Source organism: Vulpes lagopus, chromosome 2 (genome assembly GCF_018345385.1).
Source record: "Vulpes lagopus strain Blue_001 chromosome 2, ASM1834538v1, whole genome shotgun sequence".
Lineage (NCBI taxonomy): Eukaryota > Metazoa > Chordata > Mammalia > Carnivora > Canidae > Vulpes > Vulpes lagopus.
Genome location: NC_054825.1, coordinates 106,364,240 through 106,384,106, shown reverse-complemented (window position 1 = coordinate 106,384,106; position 19,867 = coordinate 106,364,240). Strand labels below are relative to the sequence as shown.

At 47.3% G+C, this 19,867-nt stretch overlaps 1 protein-coding gene across 1 annotated transcript in view; it reads right to left on the bottom strand.

Annotated features, from left to right (window-relative positions):
* Nucleotides 1-19,867, bottom strand: part of IGF2R (insulin like growth factor 2 receptor) — a 99,877-nt gene that overhangs the window by 47,331 nt on the left and 32,679 nt on the right. The window contains exons 5-11 of the mRNA XM_041743476.1: nt 16,336-16,468; nt 13,188-13,317; nt 11,380-11,485; nt 8,621-8,783; nt 8,279-8,453; nt 7,354-7,457; nt 1,603-1,767 (exon numbers count right to left, since the gene is read on the bottom strand). Of these exons, the coding sequence (XP_041599410.1) occupies nt 1,603-1,767; nt 7,354-7,457; nt 8,279-8,453; nt 8,621-8,783; nt 11,380-11,485; nt 13,188-13,317; nt 16,336-16,468 (976 nt within the window). The remainder of the gene's footprint in view (nt 1-1,602; nt 1,768-7,353; nt 7,458-8,278; nt 8,454-8,620; nt 8,784-11,379; nt 11,486-13,187; nt 13,318-16,335; nt 16,469-19,867) is intronic.

Genomic DNA, 19,867 nt, shown 5'->3' with positions numbered 1-19,867 from the left:
GTGTGAATCCTGTAGGAATCCCCCAGCTGCCCACGGAGCCTGAGCCACGGCATGCGGGCCCCAGCATGTGTCCTGTACGCATGAGGTTTAAAACAACAGTGCTGGACAGAGGGATCTACCAGCATGGCTCAGTTTACTCTAACAAAACTGAGGCCTGTAGAAGGCAGGCAACTCACTGAGGACAACACACAACACTGTACTCTCTTTCCACTATACAAAGCCCACCTCTTCACAAACACGCAGGCACCAGCATTGACCTGTGGCACCATTCCCAGCTTACCGGGTGAACTACTAACGCACAAAGAACATTAGCTTCTGAGACAGTTCACCAACACTGAACATTTATAGAGGTCTCGTGTTCAAAATGCAGCTCTTCAACACTCCTTACACGACAGGAATTCCTTTTTCTAATATTATACTGTCCAAACCAGATGGGGACTCAGAACACATGAGTAATCACTCCTACTGCATGGGTAATTCTGTGACTCTACGCAAGCATTCTCTCTACCTTAGATGTTATCTCTACAGATGCAAATCACTTCTACTTACAGCTAATTCCAGGGCCGCTAAAAGGGTAAAACTAAAAATGTCCCAACTATTTTCAGTTTCCCTATTGGGAACCCTGATTCTTAGCACTCAGTGTCTGGGCCCCCCCGCGAGGTTTGAAGGCCTGGGGCAGGGGTCATGCTAGTCGGGTACACTGCCCTATCCACAGGACCTCAGCTGGCGCCTACTGCATAACCAACGCTCAACGACACCAGCTGAGCACACTCCACCTCCACCTCGGCAAGTCTTTACCATGAAGCCAGGCCTTGGTGACAGACCTCGTCACTTTGATACGGCCAGGGACACAGCACCCAAGGGCTCCCAACCCATTCTCCTTTCAGGCCCACAAGCATCTGAGATTAGAGAGGAAATGCTGACCCCACTTTAGAGACGAGAAAAGAGATCATGAGATAAAGGGGGAAAGCACAGGGTGAAAAGAAAGACTGATGCCGGCCACATGGCCCTTCACACCGCATGTTCAACCATCAGAGCCCGACAGGCCAGGGGTGAGGTGGAAGCATGCCTCCTTGAAGGCTGCTGTAAGACTTTAAATTTACCCTTTTTATTGTTTTTAATTGAGATGTAACTGACATAGAATACAGTACTCATTTTAGGTGTAAATGCTATAAAATAATCCCCATGTTTAATGAGCGTCCATCACCACACACAGATAATAAGTCTGTGTGTTGGGGGAGAAGCTTTCAAGATCTACCTTCTTAACAACAAGAATTTAAATCTAAAGTAAAAAACTTTCTAATCACAAAGCACAAGGCCTGGGTCTTGGCAATTTTTACTAAACTTTAATAAGATTAGCCCCAGGCATCCCAATGAGAAGAGTCATGCCAACCTCAGACTCAGATATTTTGCCTCCTAATTCGGTGTCATTTCTAATAATTTATACGACTGTGGCATGAGAAGGGGGAAAAGGCCAGGATACAATTAGTTGACAGTTAAAGAAAAAAGCCAGAACATTTCCAAATGTCTTCACAGGGAAAGAGGCAAGAGAATTTTCCCACAAAGCCACGGACAGAGCCCCAAGGGGCCCAAGAGCCCTACCTGAGTGCCGAGCCAGGGCAGACAGGTCATAGCGCTTCTTCCCGTCAATGACGCTGCAGAGGAGATCCTCCTTCTCCTTCACACAGGCGTACTTCGTGTCCCATGTGAAGAAGTAGGTGCAGTCCATCTCCCCAGTGAACACAGGAGCACCTTTCCCATCATTACCTGTGCAATTTAAGGAGGAAACACACAAAAAAACAAAAACACTCCATGATGTGACCAAGGCCTAGGAATGTCAACCAGTGACACCAATGCCAACTAGGCAGTTAAACTCAAGTCCCAAAACCCACACATCAGAGGTGTCAGAGATGAGACAGGATTCTTGAGTTTTAGGTAATCACAAACCCATCCACGGCAGGCCTATGTCCCTTCCACCTTGATAAGATGGTCTCATTAAGACATAAGGCTGTTGATAACACGTTCACCAAGGACATGAAATGGGGGGGGAGGGGGCGCCTGGGTGCCTCAGTGGTTGAGCATCTGCCTTTGGCTCAGGGGGTGATCCAGGGGTCCTGGGATCAAATCCTGCATCGGACTCCCTGCATGGAGCCTGCTTCCCTCTGTCTATGTCTCTGACTCTGTGTCTCTCATGAATAAATAAACAAACAAACAAAAACAACATGAAACTAATGAGGTGCCTAATGAGGACTGTGTAAGCCACCAGGCAGGGCCTGCTGCACAAAGGCTGTGGTCAGCCCCTGACAGGCTGGTGAATATCTTCTGTGTTAAATAGGGATTCACCAAAAGGCAGAGGGACAGACCAGAGCTCGAGCTCTAAGAGCACCACTGGCTTTCAATGTGATTTCGAGGGAGTCCCTGAGATTCATACCTAAACTGAAAAGAAAGAGTCGTAACGTACAACTACCCCCATCGAAGTATGCCAAGAACTACACCACCTCACAAGGTCAGAGGCATGCCTCCAGACACTACAGCACCCTTGACCATCACTCCTTCATCAACATGGATGCCTCCAACACCTACTCTACTCTGTGCTCTGCTCACCCCACCTCCAAGGAGCCCTGGCAGGTCAGCTCTGGTCTGAAAGCCAGCGCTCCATGGGCCACTTCCCTGATCCACGTAGCCTGGGATTCGGCAAACTTTGGTAATTTTTCCCTTACTAGAAATACTATCCCCTCGTCTTTCCAGGCTGGTGGACCGCTGGCACAGAGCTCTGTTTTCCACCCCTTGATGGTTTAATAATCCTCCTCTGGACCTCCTACATGATTTGCCTTTCTTGAGGTCTGGTGCCCTGAAGTGCACAATGTTCTAAAGGAAAGGGAAAAAATATTTTGTACAAAGGGCAAATGATGTTTTGATTGCAATTTCTCTTAAATCTCTAATATTATAAATATTATAATTATAATACCAGCGAGAGTAGCTAACCTGTACTGAGCACAATCTAAGCCAGGCACTAAGCATCTAAGTGCTATAGGGGGTCTGCAGAAAACAGGGTCAGGGGTAAATACTTCATATACGTTGGCACATTTAGCCCTATGGCACAGGTACAGTTTTAACCCCATTTTTATAGATTAAGGGGGGGGTTAAATAATTTGCCTATGGTTTCATAGCTAGGAAGCAGAGGAGCCAGGATTCAAACGCAGACAGTCTGGCCCCAGAGCCAGGATCATAACCATAACCACAAGGCAATACTTCCCTATACTACTGTGGGTTTTTTTTTTTTTCTTTTCTTTTCTTTTTCCTCTTAAACATATGTACTTCAATCCCTTCTTTTTCAGATGCAGCACTCCCAGCTTCCCTCCCGACAACAAACAGCCCATCCTCTCTCGTTGGGAACCCCCCACACTCCCTCCACATGTGCTACCCCACCACCACCCCCCACCACAATGGAACTTATTCATCTCTTCACCCCACCTGTGTGACTGAAGGACGACCAGCCTACTCCGACCGGGTTTGTCTGGGTTTGCATTTTGCTATCTGGAAAAGATTTCTGTTTCCCACAAACGTGAAGTATTTGCTGTGTTTCTCTCTCACCAGGTAAGCCGGCAAATCATTAAATAACGCTAGGAAAGGTTCTAGTATCATCTATCCCCATTTGGGAGCTGGTTCTACATCTGAAATCTACTGATGAGGGAGAGCCAGTTTTCAATAACCACTGGTGTGCATCTTACTTGTATTCTTATTTCGTTACTCAATGAGTTTTAGAAGAATAGTAAGCTGGAACTCCACAGCTCAAGGGAAAATGGATTCCTCCCATGGAACCAAGTCACTCTCTGCCTACAGCACCATCCCACGTCATGCTGCAGCGAAGACAAAGATACCTACTCACCAAAATGTCTTAATTCTCCTGGGTGCACAGCTAAGCTGCATTTCCCAGCCTCCCTGCCTCTGAGATTGGGACATCCCACTTATTTCTAGCTCATTTTTGACAAAATGCTGTTCCCATTCTGCAGAGTCCTTCAAGGACAAGTCTACAGAAAGCAACAACACGAGATGAGAAGGAAACACAAGGCAGCCCTGCTGCCAGTCCCTCCAGTGACCTGCATTGGCACTAAAGAAATCTTTAACGTAATGAGTCAGCTAAATTTGTGGGTAGCTCCAATATATCGCTCTTCCAAAAAAACAATTTAATGTCCTTATCTGATACAATCACCAAGAAGTACTGCATTACAGCAAACTAGATGTAAGTCGCTAAAACAAAAAGTTGTATGTAGTTGTATGCACATACAGGCTGAAAGAACAAATGTATGCACCTTTGTGTCTCAAAACATGTGAGCCCTAGATTTATGAACATAAATAATTCTAGAACATCCAAGTTAAACTATAAACCACAGTATATTATATAACCAGTTAACATTCATTCATATACCAAAATTACATTATTACACATATCCAAACAAAATCCACCGAGGGATTTTTCAATAAGAACTCTAAATGTAAGCCTGAACAAAATAATAACGAAATAACTTTACATACAGTTTGCTCTGAAATTTGAAATACTGAATCACAGAGCTGGGAGCAGTAGTAAATATTTTATATTCCAACTCCAGTGTGAGAACAAGCTCAAAACCTCTCACAAAACATCTAACATCCCCATCTGGCCTTCCTGCCACCATCCTAACTGGAACAGCCTTGGAAGACGTTGGGTTTTTGGCATGAGGACATCTCTGTGAATCCTGTCAGGTCTGACAAAGGCCCCAGGTCACGGGGAGGAATGGAGGTGGGGTGGAATGTTATGAACCATCAGTGGTGACGTAGAGTTTATATGAAGCAAATTTGGCAAAATATTAGCAACTGTTCAGTAAAAAGTGACGAGCAGATAAATTCTCATTGTAATGTTCTACTTGTGTGTTTGAAAAATCTTTAGTAATAAAGATAAAAGAGGAAAAAATGGCCGTTAACGTTTTTTTTTTTTTCAAGCCTTGGCTCATTGAGGCGTCGGCATGTTCCAGTACAAGGCTTGAGTGTCGGCGCCTCTCCCCTAGCGGTCGCAGACTATGTACCCTTCTCAATATCCTCCTCACCTGCTGGGATCTTTTTAGATCATTATTCTATCTTCCCAGCATGCCCACATGAGATCAGTGCGCGCGCAAAGATCTCAGCCAAGTCATTTATAAAAAGCCCAGGACAGAACGGAGCCAAAAGGGGTAATGACAAGGTCGGAGGGGGACATGAAGCACAGAAGTTGGCCAACAGCAAAGCAGCTTGGCCAGCAGGGGAGGGTGAGGACCCCGGGGCCCCAAGGCCTGGGCACACAGAGTAAGAAGCAGGGGGCACATCCCAGGCCCAGGGACACAGGAGAGCTGGACTTCAGAGACAGTTCCTCTAAGAGCTTGAGGAGGTGAGGAGGGTGGAAGAAAGATGGGGAGTCTGGAGAGGGCAGCAGGGCATTCAAACAACATGGGAGATGCACCCAAAATACAGTCATTCACCCCCCCACCCCAAGGCCTTGGGGCTCTATGCTACCTTCTACAGAAAATCCAACTACTCTGCAGGACATACAAGCTTCTCACTCTCCAGTCTATAGTCCTCTTTAGCCATGTTCTGAGTCCGAAGCTCTGACCTATTCACACCTGCCCACACTCAGGCCTATGCACGAGCTACTCCCTGTGCTGCAAAGACAGTTCCCCACAGCTGCCCTACTTCAGTGTCTGGCTTACTCCTCTCCTCACGGCCCCATAGAGCTCACCAAGCAGCCTCGATCCTCATCACTGCCTCGCCCCCAAACCGCTGATTTGGTGCCACCTTCCTGACAAAGTCCTGGGTGCAGAACCTGTCCACAGCCCTGGTCCAGCCTGTGTGACCCGCACCACAGGCCCCATGTTGTCTCCCCGTCTAGGCTTCCAGTCTAAATGCCTGTAAAGGGTATAGCCATTACGGTATCCTGAGGCCTCAGGGTCTCAGCAGATATACAAGACAAACGTATATGGAACAAATCCATTTGAACGTGGAAGTTATCAAAAGGGCCAGCAAAGGGGCACCTGGGTGGCTCAGTGGTTGAGCGTCTGCCTTCAGCTCAGGGTGTGATCCTGGGGTCCTGGGATCAAGTCTCATAGCGGGCTCCCCACAGGGAGTATGCTTCTCCCTCTGCCTGTGTCTTTGCCTCTCTCTGTGTCTCTCATGAGTACACAAAATCTTTTAAAAAAAAAAAAAAAAAAGAGCCAGCAAAGAAATTCCAGAGTGAGACCAGAGCGCACGCTCCAAGAAGATAAGCAGAGTTAATGGTGAGGGGGCAGGGGAGCCAGGGGGCCAGGGACAGCAGGGGGCTGCTGGAGTAAACGGCACTTTGATTTAAAGTCTTCCCAACTGCTCTACTCCAGGACCCTTCTTTGCCTGCTCCCAAGGCAATTTATTAGAGCCCGGTGCCAATCACAACCGCCCTTCACCATCGCAGACGTGAGCTTCTAGAGCACAGTCCACGTCGTGTGCAGCTGCCTCTCCCCAAGCCCCTGGTGAATCACATAGGAACCTGCCTCATGACCACTGGTCAAAGCTCTGCCATAGAAACACACAAAAACACAAAAACAAACAGAACGAATAGCCAAAAAGACCCTCAGGGGTGGGGCAGCCTCTCGAGCTCCTGCGAGCTGTACAGCCAGACTGGAACAGGGCCAGCTCCGAAATGAGAGCTCCACGTGGAGGTTCGGTCCGCCTGCATGCACCTAGGCTCACAGCCTAGAGGCCGACAGGCCGGCTCTCTGGTGACGATGGGACCCCCACCACCTCCCTCCAGACGTGGACTGTGCCCATGATCTTCCAAGATACAGACAGCAGCACAGTTTTTTGAAATGCTAATGCCGCTATAGTCAAGCGGCAAGAAAGCTTCTCTTCAACGCTCAGAAAAACCAAACGTTCCACTTAAATTTGCCCTGTGACCTGTTGCGATCCCCACATCCAGCCTCTACCACGGGGCTGCCCGTTTGCAGAAAGGGTCATCTTGAAACTCACTTCGGTCAAGAAGAGCTCTTTTAGTGACCAGCCCTCGAGGGTGGTGAGGAAACCCACACTGCTGGACCCGCACACGCTTCGGTGCAAGCCAGAATTCAAGACAGAAATGCTTTCCCAGCAAGCCCAGTGCCGGGCCCATTCCCAAAACAAACAAGAGAGCAGGGGAAAATGGAAACAGGATGTGTGTGTCGTTGGTGGGGCGGGGTGGCAGGGGTACTCCTACCCGCTACAACACAGCAACCTCGTCTGGGGACCAGAGGTGGCCCTGTCCAAAGGAGAATGTTTGCCTGGTCCATGCCATGAACACACGTGCTCCCATGGCGAGGACAATCACCGGGCACTCACCTGCGGTCTTATTGCACTCAAAGTTGATGACGCTCATCCGCTGGAAGCCTGAGCTGCATTCGTCCCCTCCAAAATATATCAAGGTGAGGTCTCCATCAGAGTATCTAGATGTTTGCAACAAACACACACACAGGTTTGGTAGAACCAGGAAAGGACCTTGAATTGTTACACGTTTCTACATTAAGCCTTTTGCATACCATCAACAAATCAGTACTGACATAAAACAGCAAGCTCTCTGGCCAGCTGGGGAAAAACGTCTAGAGGAAATGAGTTCCAAATGTATGGGCTTGTCGTCCGCGTACTTCAAAGTAATAGCTGGCTGGAAGAAAGGACTGAAGTTTTTGCTGTGAGCATGAAAACTCTTCCACTCTTGTTTTGGATTTTGTACAAAATAAGACCCAAGAAACACAGAGTTTATCTAGCAACTGCCATAAACAGTCTTACCTGAGGAATCCTGCACAATACTCATTTGCAGAGAGCTACGTTTTCCTAACGCTTTTGCGAAGATAACTACCAACAGGAATGGTACTGAATGTATTTTTTTTTTTTAGTCATTTCAAACTTTTATGTAATGCTAACGGCATTTTAGATTCTCTAACTGCCAGAGAAAAATCGGAACTCCTCAGGAACACGCATTTTAAAATACAAAGGCCAAATCGACTGTAAACTAATCAAATACCTTTCCTACACCATGGTTCCCTACACACAATAGATAATAAAATGAGCAGTTTTCACAGAAATAGTCTTATTGGGAAAGCCAGGATCAGTGACAAATGGCAACTCGCCTACGTCAAACATGCAGGAATGTGGGCTCCACGGGACCTGCCTGCACTTTATGGAAACTGGAAGGAGGAAGAAGACAAGGAGAGTCGGTTATGTTTCACAAGAACAGACACAATGCACTTGAAAATTATTGTTTACACACCGGAGGGTCTGATTCTGGTATTTTCCTGCTACTCTGACTTGAGAGGATTCCGACTTTTTCACTTGGCAAACGGCGGCGTCTCTCTTACTACAGAACGGCACTTGGATTTCTCCACAGATATTCAAATAAAACATATATTCCTTTCCATCCGAAGTGTAGTAAGGGGACAATGAAGCTAAAGAAAGGAGAACAGAGGAGGAGAGGTTCGGTTACGTGCACAAGCGCTAGAGGCTGAGGGGATCACACTTCGGGCACACCTGAACCCCCTTCTGAAACACTCACCCAGTGGCAGAGGCTAGGTGCACCCACCCCCCACAACTTCCCCTTCAAAGCGCCCCTCACCTCCGTCCTGTCTGAGTGGCTGGAGGTCAATGGTGACGTCATGCTGCTCGCTGCTCAGAGAGCAGGTTCTGCTTTCCAGATAATCCCTGTGGCATGCATACTCGGTGACCCACTCGATTTCATAGCGGCAATTGGATTTTGCTGTGAGCTTGGGAATGGTGCCCTATTAGAAACAGTTTGAAAGGAGCAAAATTAATGTTCTTAAATGCAAATTCTCCATGCTTCTGAAAAGCTCAAAGGTACGCTGCTGGGTTTTATGTGCTTCTGTTGCTGTTTCTGAATGATAACTGCCCCTCACATTGTTCGCTCACTTGGTGTAAAACAACCCCTGTTTACCTGCAACCATTCTCGTCTCTTTCAGAGTCACACTCAAGGTTCAGCCAGTGAGCCTGCCTGGACTCAACGTCAACTCAATAGCCACAACTTCTGCAAGCAGCCATGACTTGTGAAGGCATTGGGTCTGTTCTCTCCTTTCAACCAGAGCTGAAAGGAGCTGGTCAAACCCCCAAGCTGAGTGGAAATCACTGTGCGTGAGTATATCTGGGGAAATGGTCTGTAACCCCTTTTCTCAGGTTGTCAGAGGGGTCTTGGGCACACCTCACCTACCCTTAAATCTGCTCCTGCCCCTGGGGAACGCCAGGGCATCACCCACTACAAACCCGACTTATGCCACTTTGCTGCCAGAGATCTGCTTTTACAAACAGGATCTCAGATGCTAGTCTTTGGTGTGATGGGGAAGGAGGCGATCACTGTCGAACAGAGTAGTGTCACCCTTGAACCATCCTCGGGAGAAAGGTCTCACTAGTCTTAGTACCAGGAATAGCCACGCTGCTTCCAGGCAACACCACGCGGCATACATCTCCCGAGTGCCTGCCATGTGCCAAGCACAGTACAAAGTGCCAGGGCTACAAACACGGGCCACAAATTAGTATGATACAGAGCTGCAAGTCCAGGTGACTCAAAATCGAGGTTTAACCACTTGGCTTAGGGCAGTGGGACCCCGAGTGATGGAGTGCCGAGCACTAAGTGAGCAAAGCCAGGTACAAAAGCCCCTCCCTCCCCCCAGGGCAAGGTGCAGTCAGTGCAGTCGCCAGGGCTGGGGGTGGGGTGGGGAGTGACCGCTCCGGGCACAAGGTCTCTTCTGGGGTGATGGAAATGTGCTCGTGTTGGATTGTACTGGAGGTTGCACAATTCTGTTAATATGTTCTGTTAATAATGACCATTTCGTTGTACTTGAAACAGGCGAATTTTACAGTATGTCAATTCAACACAGCTTTTCTTAAAAAGATCTATATGATATGGGGAACATTTACTCAAATTCCAGCTCCTAAGGGCATTCAATGAGCCTGAGTAAAGGCTTAAAGGAACCCGCAAGTGCTAAGGTGTCATGTGTCACCCAGGTCTGTCTGCAAACGGCGAGGCTGGAAATGGAACCTCTGGCTCCACATATCACAAACCGGCCTCCTTTGCTAATGCCACAAAGTGCCCTGCATCCCACGGAAAAGAAGGGAGGGAATGTCCTGATTCCCCTCGCTGTGGTGGGATGAACCATTTGTTGAACGGACAAGCAGGAAAGGGTAACACTAAAGACCCCCAGCAGCTTAGGACGTCTCATCGGGCTTGAAAGATTTCAAGTCACGTCTGCAGGCACAAAAGGCAAGTGCCCGTAAACATCCCCCCAACGTGTACTTCAGAACTAACGTCGACTGCTGGTCTGTACTAGGCGGACGCCACGTGGCCCTGCAAGTCTGCAGACCTAAAATGGAAAGCTGGCCTGGACTAACTTTTGTCTCCACATCCCCCACACACGAAACGGGCCAGCTGCCAGCCCGAAACCAGACCAAATTCCATGTTTGTTTGTGGGGAGGGGAGCACGGTTCCCTCGCCAAAGAATTCAGCTCCTCCTCCATCATTCTATTATGAGGAGACAGAAATAAATTAGAGGAAAGCCCTGCCCTTCCTCCCCGGGGGCTATCTCCCTTCCATCAGCACCCCGCACCTGCTAGAACACTCGAACAGCCACGGACACGTGCAATGTGCCGGGCACGGGCCCAAGGACAAGCAGACTCCGGCCCTACCCTCAAGGAGTTTACGAGTGTGCTGGAAGTGAGTGAACAGCCAGAGGACGAGGACAGGGTCAGGGACCCGCCTGTGAGCATGGGAGGAGGGGATGAAACACTCCACTGCAAGACCCTCAAATAAGAACCTTCCCTCTGGCCGGGACGCTTCTACCTGCATGGCCCCCAAACCCCAGTCACTGGCCTGCAGAAGCTCCACTCAGCCTGCATACCATCTGCTCCACTCATTTCTTACTGTTTCTATAAACCAATTAGCTATTTTTACCTTGCCTCATCCTAACAAAGTAGCTAGGAAATCACAGGTTAAGATTATATACATGGCTTTTCAAATATTCATTCAAACCAGCATTACTATATAATTTTTAAAAACCTTTCCACGAACCGCTTAAAATCATCTCACACAAAGTAGAACAAAACACCATCCTGCTTCGACGAACGTAGGGGCCCCTCCAGGTTGTTGAGAAAGAGCACACACCAAGCTGCTGCCCCTGAGACCCTCACACATGCCAGAGAGTCCATCCCAGGAATCACGTCTTCCCAGACATTCCATCACCACATCGTTTTTCGGCTCACCCCCTCCTGCCTCCAGACCCACTGCCCAACCCACCCCCCAGATGTGCTCGCCTCAACAGCCCCCACTAACGTGAGCTGCCATTAATCCTCCCAAGACAAGACACTCACCTCTCTGCGCTCCGACGGGCAGACAAACGTAATCGTCACTGCTGGGCTATGACCGTCACAGAAGTCTAGCTCCCCAGCCCCTTCCTTCACATAACTCAGGACAAGCCTGAATGACACATGTTGAGAAAAAGAGTGTTATAGAAGTATGAGTTCCCTTCAAATTGATCTGTTGCCCTGGGCATTCAGCACGCTCATTTGAGGGGAAGGGGTAACAGAATGAACACTAAAATATAAAGGAAACTGTAGTACAAAATACCTTCAATTTTCACTTTATTTTAAAAAAATCTGTTTTTAAGTAAACTTCAATGAATGCTAATTGCTTTTTTAAAATAAATAAAATGACCAACACGTAAATTTAAATACTAAGAAAAGCTGCTCGAGTAAGACAAACAAGAAAAAACTATAAACGATCGAAGAAAACAAAATAAACACAGCCGAGCAGGCCGAGCACATTTCTGGCCACACGGCTGCACGACCACTTCTCTAAACAATAACTCGTAAGTGTAAGCCAAGATCTTCTTTCCTTTAACCTGAAGACAGCCAAGGGCCCCGGCCACCGTGACCTCCCACAGCCAGGAGGAGCCTGGGCCACCACAGCGCGTGTGGGTCTCCCTGCAGGACGTGCTTGCCGCTCCCAGGGCGACCGCCAGCCGCAGAACAGCCGAAAACAATGACCTTCCTTTTCTCTGAAGACAAGTTTGAGCTCTCACTCAATGCCTGTGTTTTGCAAAGTCCCCTCTCCCCTGTGAGGAGTCACCCATTTGCCACTTAGAACAGTGGGATGGACTGAACTGTATTCCCCTACAATTCACATTCCGAAGCCCTAATCCCTGGTACCTCTGCATATGACTGTATTCGAAGGTTTATACAGAGGTGATGAAGCAAAAATGAGGCCACGGGAGCACAGGGGACAGGGGCATGGAGCTAACCAGAAATGACTGGTGTCCATAATCAGAGGACAGCCCAGGACACAGACACACAGAGAAAAAGACCACAAGAGGACACCTCGGGGAAGGCAGCTGTCTACAAATTAGGGAGAAACAGCTCTCCTGACATTTTGGACTCCTAGCCTCCAGAACCAAAAGGAAATAAATTTCTGTGCTGAAGCCAGTCTATGGTACTGTTACGGCAGCCCTGGCAAACTGATACAGACACACATATAGAAACCTCCCAAACATTTTTAAATTTAGGTTATGCTCCAGTGTCTTCTATGGACAGAAGCACCCGCCCTGACACATCACCCGTTCCATGCTAGAACAAGCCACAACAAGGCGTCCACTAAAGCCCCCTGGAATCTAAAGCATGATCTAAGACGTGGTCTGGTGTGACACACTGTAGAAAAACATCCCTCTGATAATTCAAGGTATGAAGGCAGTAGAAGAGCATGTGCCAAAAACACAGCTTATTATAAGAAACAACCCCCCCCCCACCCCCTGCTGGAACTAGGGTGCAGGTGGTGCCCCAGTCAGAAGGCACACCAGCAAACTGCCCCTCCAGGATGGTGTTCTCCAAGAACAGAGGACTAGGGAGATGGTGTTCTCCAAGAACAGAACTAAGGACACAAAAGCAACTTCATGAGTGACACGGAAAATACCAGAACACACCATAAGGTAGCGGTTATTTCATGAACTGAACACACGTATACATACGGTTGCATCGCAATATACATTTGGGGGGGGGGGGGCTATAAAGACAAATGATTAGAAAATCAACAAGCAAAGTGGCCTATGTGACCAGCAGCAATGACTCATGATGTCACAAGCATCAGCAAGGTCTGCTCAGGCAGCACACAGCAAGTGCAGACTCACCTGTCCGTGCTCAGGAGCTTCAGTCCTCCCTTGGGCTGGCCGACGTCAAACGCCTGCTCCCCTCTCACCAGGCAGGCAGCAGTGCCGGGGGGGCAGCCACGCAACTGTAGACTTGAGTCCCGTAGTGAGTCTATAAAACATCGATCAGACTGGACATCAGGGCTGCTAATCAATCACACTTAACCTAAGGCACAGAAGTCCCTTTAAAACAATTACTGAATTTTTGAAGGTCCTCAAAATAACACAAAGTAGCAGAAGTTTGGAAACAAACAGGAGCTAGGACTCAGCCCCATTCTAAGAGAGGCCCTGGGCACACCATGACCTCTTCAGATGCATGAAGTGAGAACAGCACTGCCTGCCCTGCAGAGCTGCTGGGAAGTGAAGGCAAGACTAGAAAGCACCAGTGGTTTGCACTGGTAGGGAAGAGGTGCCTGAGAGACAGGGACTATTATTGATATGCCTGGTGGCTCAGATTTTTAAGTGTCTGCCTTCAGCTTAGGTCATGATCTCAGGGTCCTGGGATGGAGCCTCCCATCAGGCTCCCTGCTCAGCAGGGAGTCTTTCTCTCTCTCTCTCCCTCTCTCTCTATGCCCCCAACCCCTCCCCCCCCCCACACACACACACACTCGTGCTCTCTTTCTCCCTCTCTCAAATGAATAAAATCTTTGGAAAAAAAAAAAGAAATAAAAAAGAAACAGGGACTATAATGTAATTTGTACTCAAGGAATGCCGGTACCCCCTTTCCTAAAGATACACTAACCTGAGCATAATCCCCTTCTCCAAACTATAAACCAACTAGAAGATGCAGGTACTCCATGGATTGGTGGGAAGATGAGGAAATTCATGGAAAGAACCTAGAGACCGCTCTGGGTTGAAATCTCTTAACACCACCACTTGCTATCTCTGTAACTTTGCTCTAATTATACAGCTATAGAATTCGGGGTGCATCCCCCCGCCCAAGGTCTGGGGAAGGACATCTAGATGTGCCTAGAACGATGCCCAGATTCCAGATGACTCGTGGCTTTGCTTGCACCATGGCTGGCATCTACCACGGTAGAGGGTTTACTGGTTTACCAGGCATGTGCCACCCAACTATAAGCTCCATCCAGGGCTGTGACTCAGTGCCCAGCACGTGATAGGAGCTCAAAAAATATTTCCCCCATGAATGAGTAAATATGGCCCAGCCCGGTCTATAACAAAAGCCTCATCAATCAGAGGGGGAGGGTTGCCATATCTTCTCGTTTGACAGGAGGCGGCACCAGTTGATGAAAAGGAAAGTGCCCCCCTGCAGTGGTCAAGGCTGTACTTCAAATCTTCACAAGGATGAGTGGGTTTAGTCCATACTGAGTACCTGCTGTGCCGCTTGCCCCCACAGCATTAGTTTACTAAAGGCAAAAATAGGAGACAAGAAAGAACCCTGAGTGTGCAGAGTTAGGCATACAGCAGCAAACCCACAGCTGCTTGTGAGGTTCTCAGGGTCACTGTCAAACAGGGTCTGAGGCCTAAGACAACTTCCTGGGGATGGAGAATGTCTAGACAAAAACTAGTATATTAACTTTATTTAACTTCAAACTCTTAAATTTAAAAAATTACTGTGAGTCAAAATCACTAAAGTTCAATCCAAACTGCCAGTAATCAGAATAACAAAAAAACTTGTATAAGAGTATCTCCACCAGGGACACCTGGAATCAAAATGTCTGGCAAAGAGAACTCAGCAGTTGAGCGTCTGCCTTCAGCTCAGGGCATGATCCTGGAGTCCCAGAATCGAGTCCCACATCAGGCTCCTTTCATGGAGCCTGCTTCTCCCTCTGCCTATGTCTCTGCCTCTCTGTCTCTCATGAATAAACAAATAAATAAAATCTTAAAAAAAAAAAAAAAAAAGAATTATCTCCACCAATTTCAGACAATCTTCAAAATGATTTAAAAAAAAAAAAAAAAACAGGAATCTAAAGGTTTCCTAAACTAAAATGAATCCAATAATCTGCAAGATTCTTCAGCTTTATAATCCAATTTGAGCTATGGACCCACTTAAGACACAGACTTTGTCTCCCCGCTTTTTTCCAAAAGAACATTAAAAGCTGTCCTTGGAGAAAAAAAGAATGATGCGAAGAGCTGACACACACAAAAAAAAATCTAAGATTATCACTGGTCACTTTTACTGAACCACGTATGTCGTATACTCACGTTTTAAAACTGTTAAGAAATAATCAAAATGGTACACAACGTACTTGTACAATTCAAAGAATCACTGTAAACTCCTGTACCTACCACCCAGCCACACCCTCCTGTACTGAGTTTATTTTTAGTGTTTTTTCCAAACTTTCCTAAGGCCAAAGTTCCATGTACTATGTGAGAAACAGGGACATAAAGAAAACACTAAAAATGATCTTTTTATTTGCTAATTACCAGCAAGATTGACTTGTGACACAACTGCTGCTAGAGTAATGGAAAGTCTTGGCCTACGGGACTAACAACCCCTAGCCCTGAAAAAACACATAAAGCTAGGTTCTAGAAAGTTCTGACAGAACAAAGACTTGGTAAAATTCCTTAGGGCTCTATTTAGATAAAGATCATTTACAGTCTTCAGTTCATTTAGCAAAGACACCCAAGCTTCTCCCACCACTTCTAGCACCTAAGGAGAATGCCAGGCAAGAAGTTGGCTTAGGCCAAAATACGCAACACAACCAAGTTCCCAAGGTCCCTCGACCATTCTTCTCTCCCTTTCGCAGGCAGGCCTGCAACTCAAAGCCCACAGACATAAGTTACACAACGCCCAGCTTCTAAGCCATCCTCCTCACGGCCCCTCCCTGGAAGGCTGACTCAGCATGCTGTGGCAGGTCTGGGGCGCCCAGCACACCCACCGGGTTCATTCTCCCACCATCTCACTGGAAGTCAGTTACCTGAGAATCCTGGAATCAAAATGTCTGGCAAAGAGAACTCACTGAAATGGACCAACAGACTACATAAAATCTGCACTGGAACCAAAACTGACTGGGCGCTGAGGGGTGGGGTTATGCACAAAGAGTATCTTCCTGCCTCCTTAGAGCACCTACTCAGGGACATGGATATCCAAATGGAATAACAGTGGAAAGGCAAAGATACTAAAGCCTTCTAAGAAATCCTTCACCACCACCACTGCCAAACCTACCTATGTCTCTACAAACGTTGATGAACAGAGAAGTGTCCGGGTCAGAGTCATCCACCAAGTAACCCCCACTAATCTTGATCAGTGGATTTAAATCATGCTTCTTGAGCTCTCCATCAAATGCATAGCATGGCACCTAGAAGAGAAGAGAAAAAGTGAGTCTTCAATATGCACCTCCTTGGGCTACCAGCTCGGCAGAGCCTCTGACCAATGTCATCTAACACCAGTCTTCACTGCTTAGGGGAGGCCATGAGATCACCCGGAGACAAAAGAAACAAAGCAAAGGCCATTGAGAGCTTCAGCTGCTCTGCATTTAGCACCACCATCTTTCCCTCCCTTCTGTCCCATCTCCACTGGCATGCTATAGTAACTGCCAGCTTACGGATGTCCTCCCTCCCCTCTACACTGCCCATGGCCCTCATGCCAGAAATCTGCCATTTACAGTGAAATTACTTGACTGGTTCCTCCTCATCCACCCCCCTTCCTTCTCTTCCATTCTCTCCTGCACGTGGGCATGGGAGGTTGCTGTTCCCACCACACCAAAACCACTCCCACCACATCACCACTGACCACCTGATGTCAGACCTGATGTGCATTCTCAGCCTCCCCCTGGCCTTGCTCACAGCAGCATTCAAATGCCACTGGCCCTTCCCTACCACCCATCCCAGTTCTTCCCTTTGCTGCCTGGTCCCCTAGAGACTCCTGGTTTCCTTCCACCTGCTGGCTGCTCCTTCTCATCCTCCTGGGAACGTTCCTCATCTCCCTTCTAACTCTTAATGCAGAGGCAGGCACTCCACACCTGACTTCTCAGGCCATTTCCCTGTCTACACCCATCCCCCTAGTGATGTCCTGCATGGCATTTGACAGCAACCAATGATTCCCAAATGTATGTCTCTTGCCCAACTCCAGACTTCCTAGCCAACCACAGTAGATCTTGTTTATCAGCAGACTCTGGAGACAGGATGCTTGGATCCAAACTCTGGTTGCTGACACTTAACATGACCATGAGCCAATCTGACCTCTGTGCCTCCGCTTCCCCATGTGTCAAATGGAAATAACAGTCATAGCTCAGAGGGTTGTTGTAAGGACTCAATGAGTTAATGTCTGTAAAATTCTGGGTGCAGTTCCCATCAAGCCCACATAACTGTTGTTACTGTTATTTCCCATTATCACTTACATACCCAAAAGCATCTTAAATTTAACATTTAAAGCACTGGGTGTTACATGCAACTGATGAATCACTAAATTCTACCCCTGAAACTAATAATACACTATATGTTAACTAAATTGAATAAAATATAAAAAATTCTACCCTTGAAACTAATAATATATTTTATGTTAACTAATATTGAATAAAAATTAAAAAATAAGTAATAAACCAAAAAATAATAATTAAAAAAATAAATGGGCCTTTGATTTCTCCCCTAAAACCTACTCTTACTCCAGGGTTCTCCATCTCAGCATTCAGCCGGCTGCTCAAGCTAAAACCTTAAGATCACCCTAGACCCTAACATTCTACCTTCCAAACCATCAGCAAGTCCTGTCAGTTCTGAATCCTTGATCAACAGACGGTCTCTGACCTACAGTGCTTCACCTTATGGTTCTTCAACTTTGCAATGGCATGAAAGCGATATGCATTCAGTAGAAACCATACTTGGAATTTTGAATTTGAGCCTTGTCTCCAGGCTGATGATCTGCAGGTGGACCCTGTCTCTGATTCTGGGCAGCAGCGGCTCCATCAGTGGGCGACCACAGGGGTAAACAGCACACTGACAACGATTCTGCACCCATACTACATTCAATAAATTACATCAGATGTTCAACACTTTACTATAGAATAGGCTTTGTGCTAGATGATTCTGCCCAACTAGAGGCTAATGTAAGTGTCCTGAGCATGTTCAAGGCGGGCCCGGCTATGCTGCGATGTTCCTTCATAGCACTGATGTGTATTTCCAGGCACTGCCATTTGCTGACTTGTCAGCTTCCTCCCACGAGTGGGTAAGCTCCCTGAAGACAGGGACTTAGTCACTCCTGTAGTCCCAAGCAAGGGGCTTAGGATAATGCCTAGAACCTCACAGGGGTGCCTCAAACACCTGTTTAGTAACACATGAAGACAAGTTCCCCCTCTGGTCATCTAATCCAGCCCTTACTGGATTCCAACTTATGATCTCTCAGCTCTATGAACTGACATTGTCCTCTCATTTTTAAAATTTCAAGGAACCCATCACAGTTGGAAGAGCCTATGCTTTACAAAGTCTATTTCTGAAGGCAAAGCAGTCAAGTCCAGAGATGTGCTCAAGAATAAAAAAGACCCTGCTCATGTGGTTAACACCACCTACTGCTATGTCTTTAGGGAAACATCCCTTTAAATCTTATTTCAAAAATAATACACTATCATTTTAATCACCCTGCCAGAGGGTATCCCAAACTTCATGTTCTCAGCAATCATTTCAAACTAATTTGTTTCATCACTATCTAAGGATGATTTTCCTAAAATTTTGTCTGTTAGACTGAAGCTATTCACAGGCAGATCTAAATATATAACAAAAGTTAACTGCTTACTATTTAGCTAACAAGTTTTTCTTAGAAAGATGCTATCAAATCTGCAGGAATGCTCTGACCTACTAACCCTTTTCCGCAGTCTGGTTCTCAGCGATTTCACAGTGATCTAATGGATCGAGTCAACCGGCACCTCCTCCCGGCCCCAGGGGACTCATGAACTCATTTCAACCAGACCCTTAAAGCAATCTCTCCCAACATCCACAGCGGATCAGTGGTCCCGAGGATGACTGAAGAGGCTGGCGTCTATCCCAGGGCGGGGGGTGCACAGGCACACAAAGCCAGCAAGGTCAGAAAGCCAGGCACCAAGCCTAACACTGCATCCTGCAGAAAAGCAACCAAAATTAAAGGTATTACTGCAGACTGGGACCAGGTTCCAATGTCCTGCAAATGTAAAGTCTGCCATCATCACACAGAAACATCAACTCCAGCAGGGAGCGACCCGACCCGGGTGGCGTGTGGGACACAATGCAAGGAGCAAGTCTCTAGCTACAAGACCAAGGCCTCTGAGAGGAGGGAGCAGGCTGGGAAGGAAAGCCGGGACCACGTGTGAAAGAGCTCGTAGTTCTAAACTAGCTCGATTTCACCAAAAGACTTAAAGAGATTCCAGTAAGCAAGGTCCACAGACCCCCCACTCGAGGCAGTTTTAGCAACTTCTGGCCGGCTCTCTCCTCCAGGAAGGAACAGAAGACACGCCTAACACAGCACCCCACAGAATTGGAGCATGCATCGGAAAAACAGTCAAGGCTCCTGGGGAAAGTCCTCCCCACTTCCTGCTCCACTGAGTAGAGCAATGGAGACATTCATAAGAGCAGGAATGTAGCCGCCGGGGAAGGAGGTCGTTTGCCAGCTTCACACACCACACAGTGAATCAACCTAGTTAGTGCTGTACGTATATTAACTGTATTTATGTAACTCTGGTAAGAACACTAGCATGTCAGTCCTGAATTCTCTGTGTTCCCCAGAGCGCTACGGT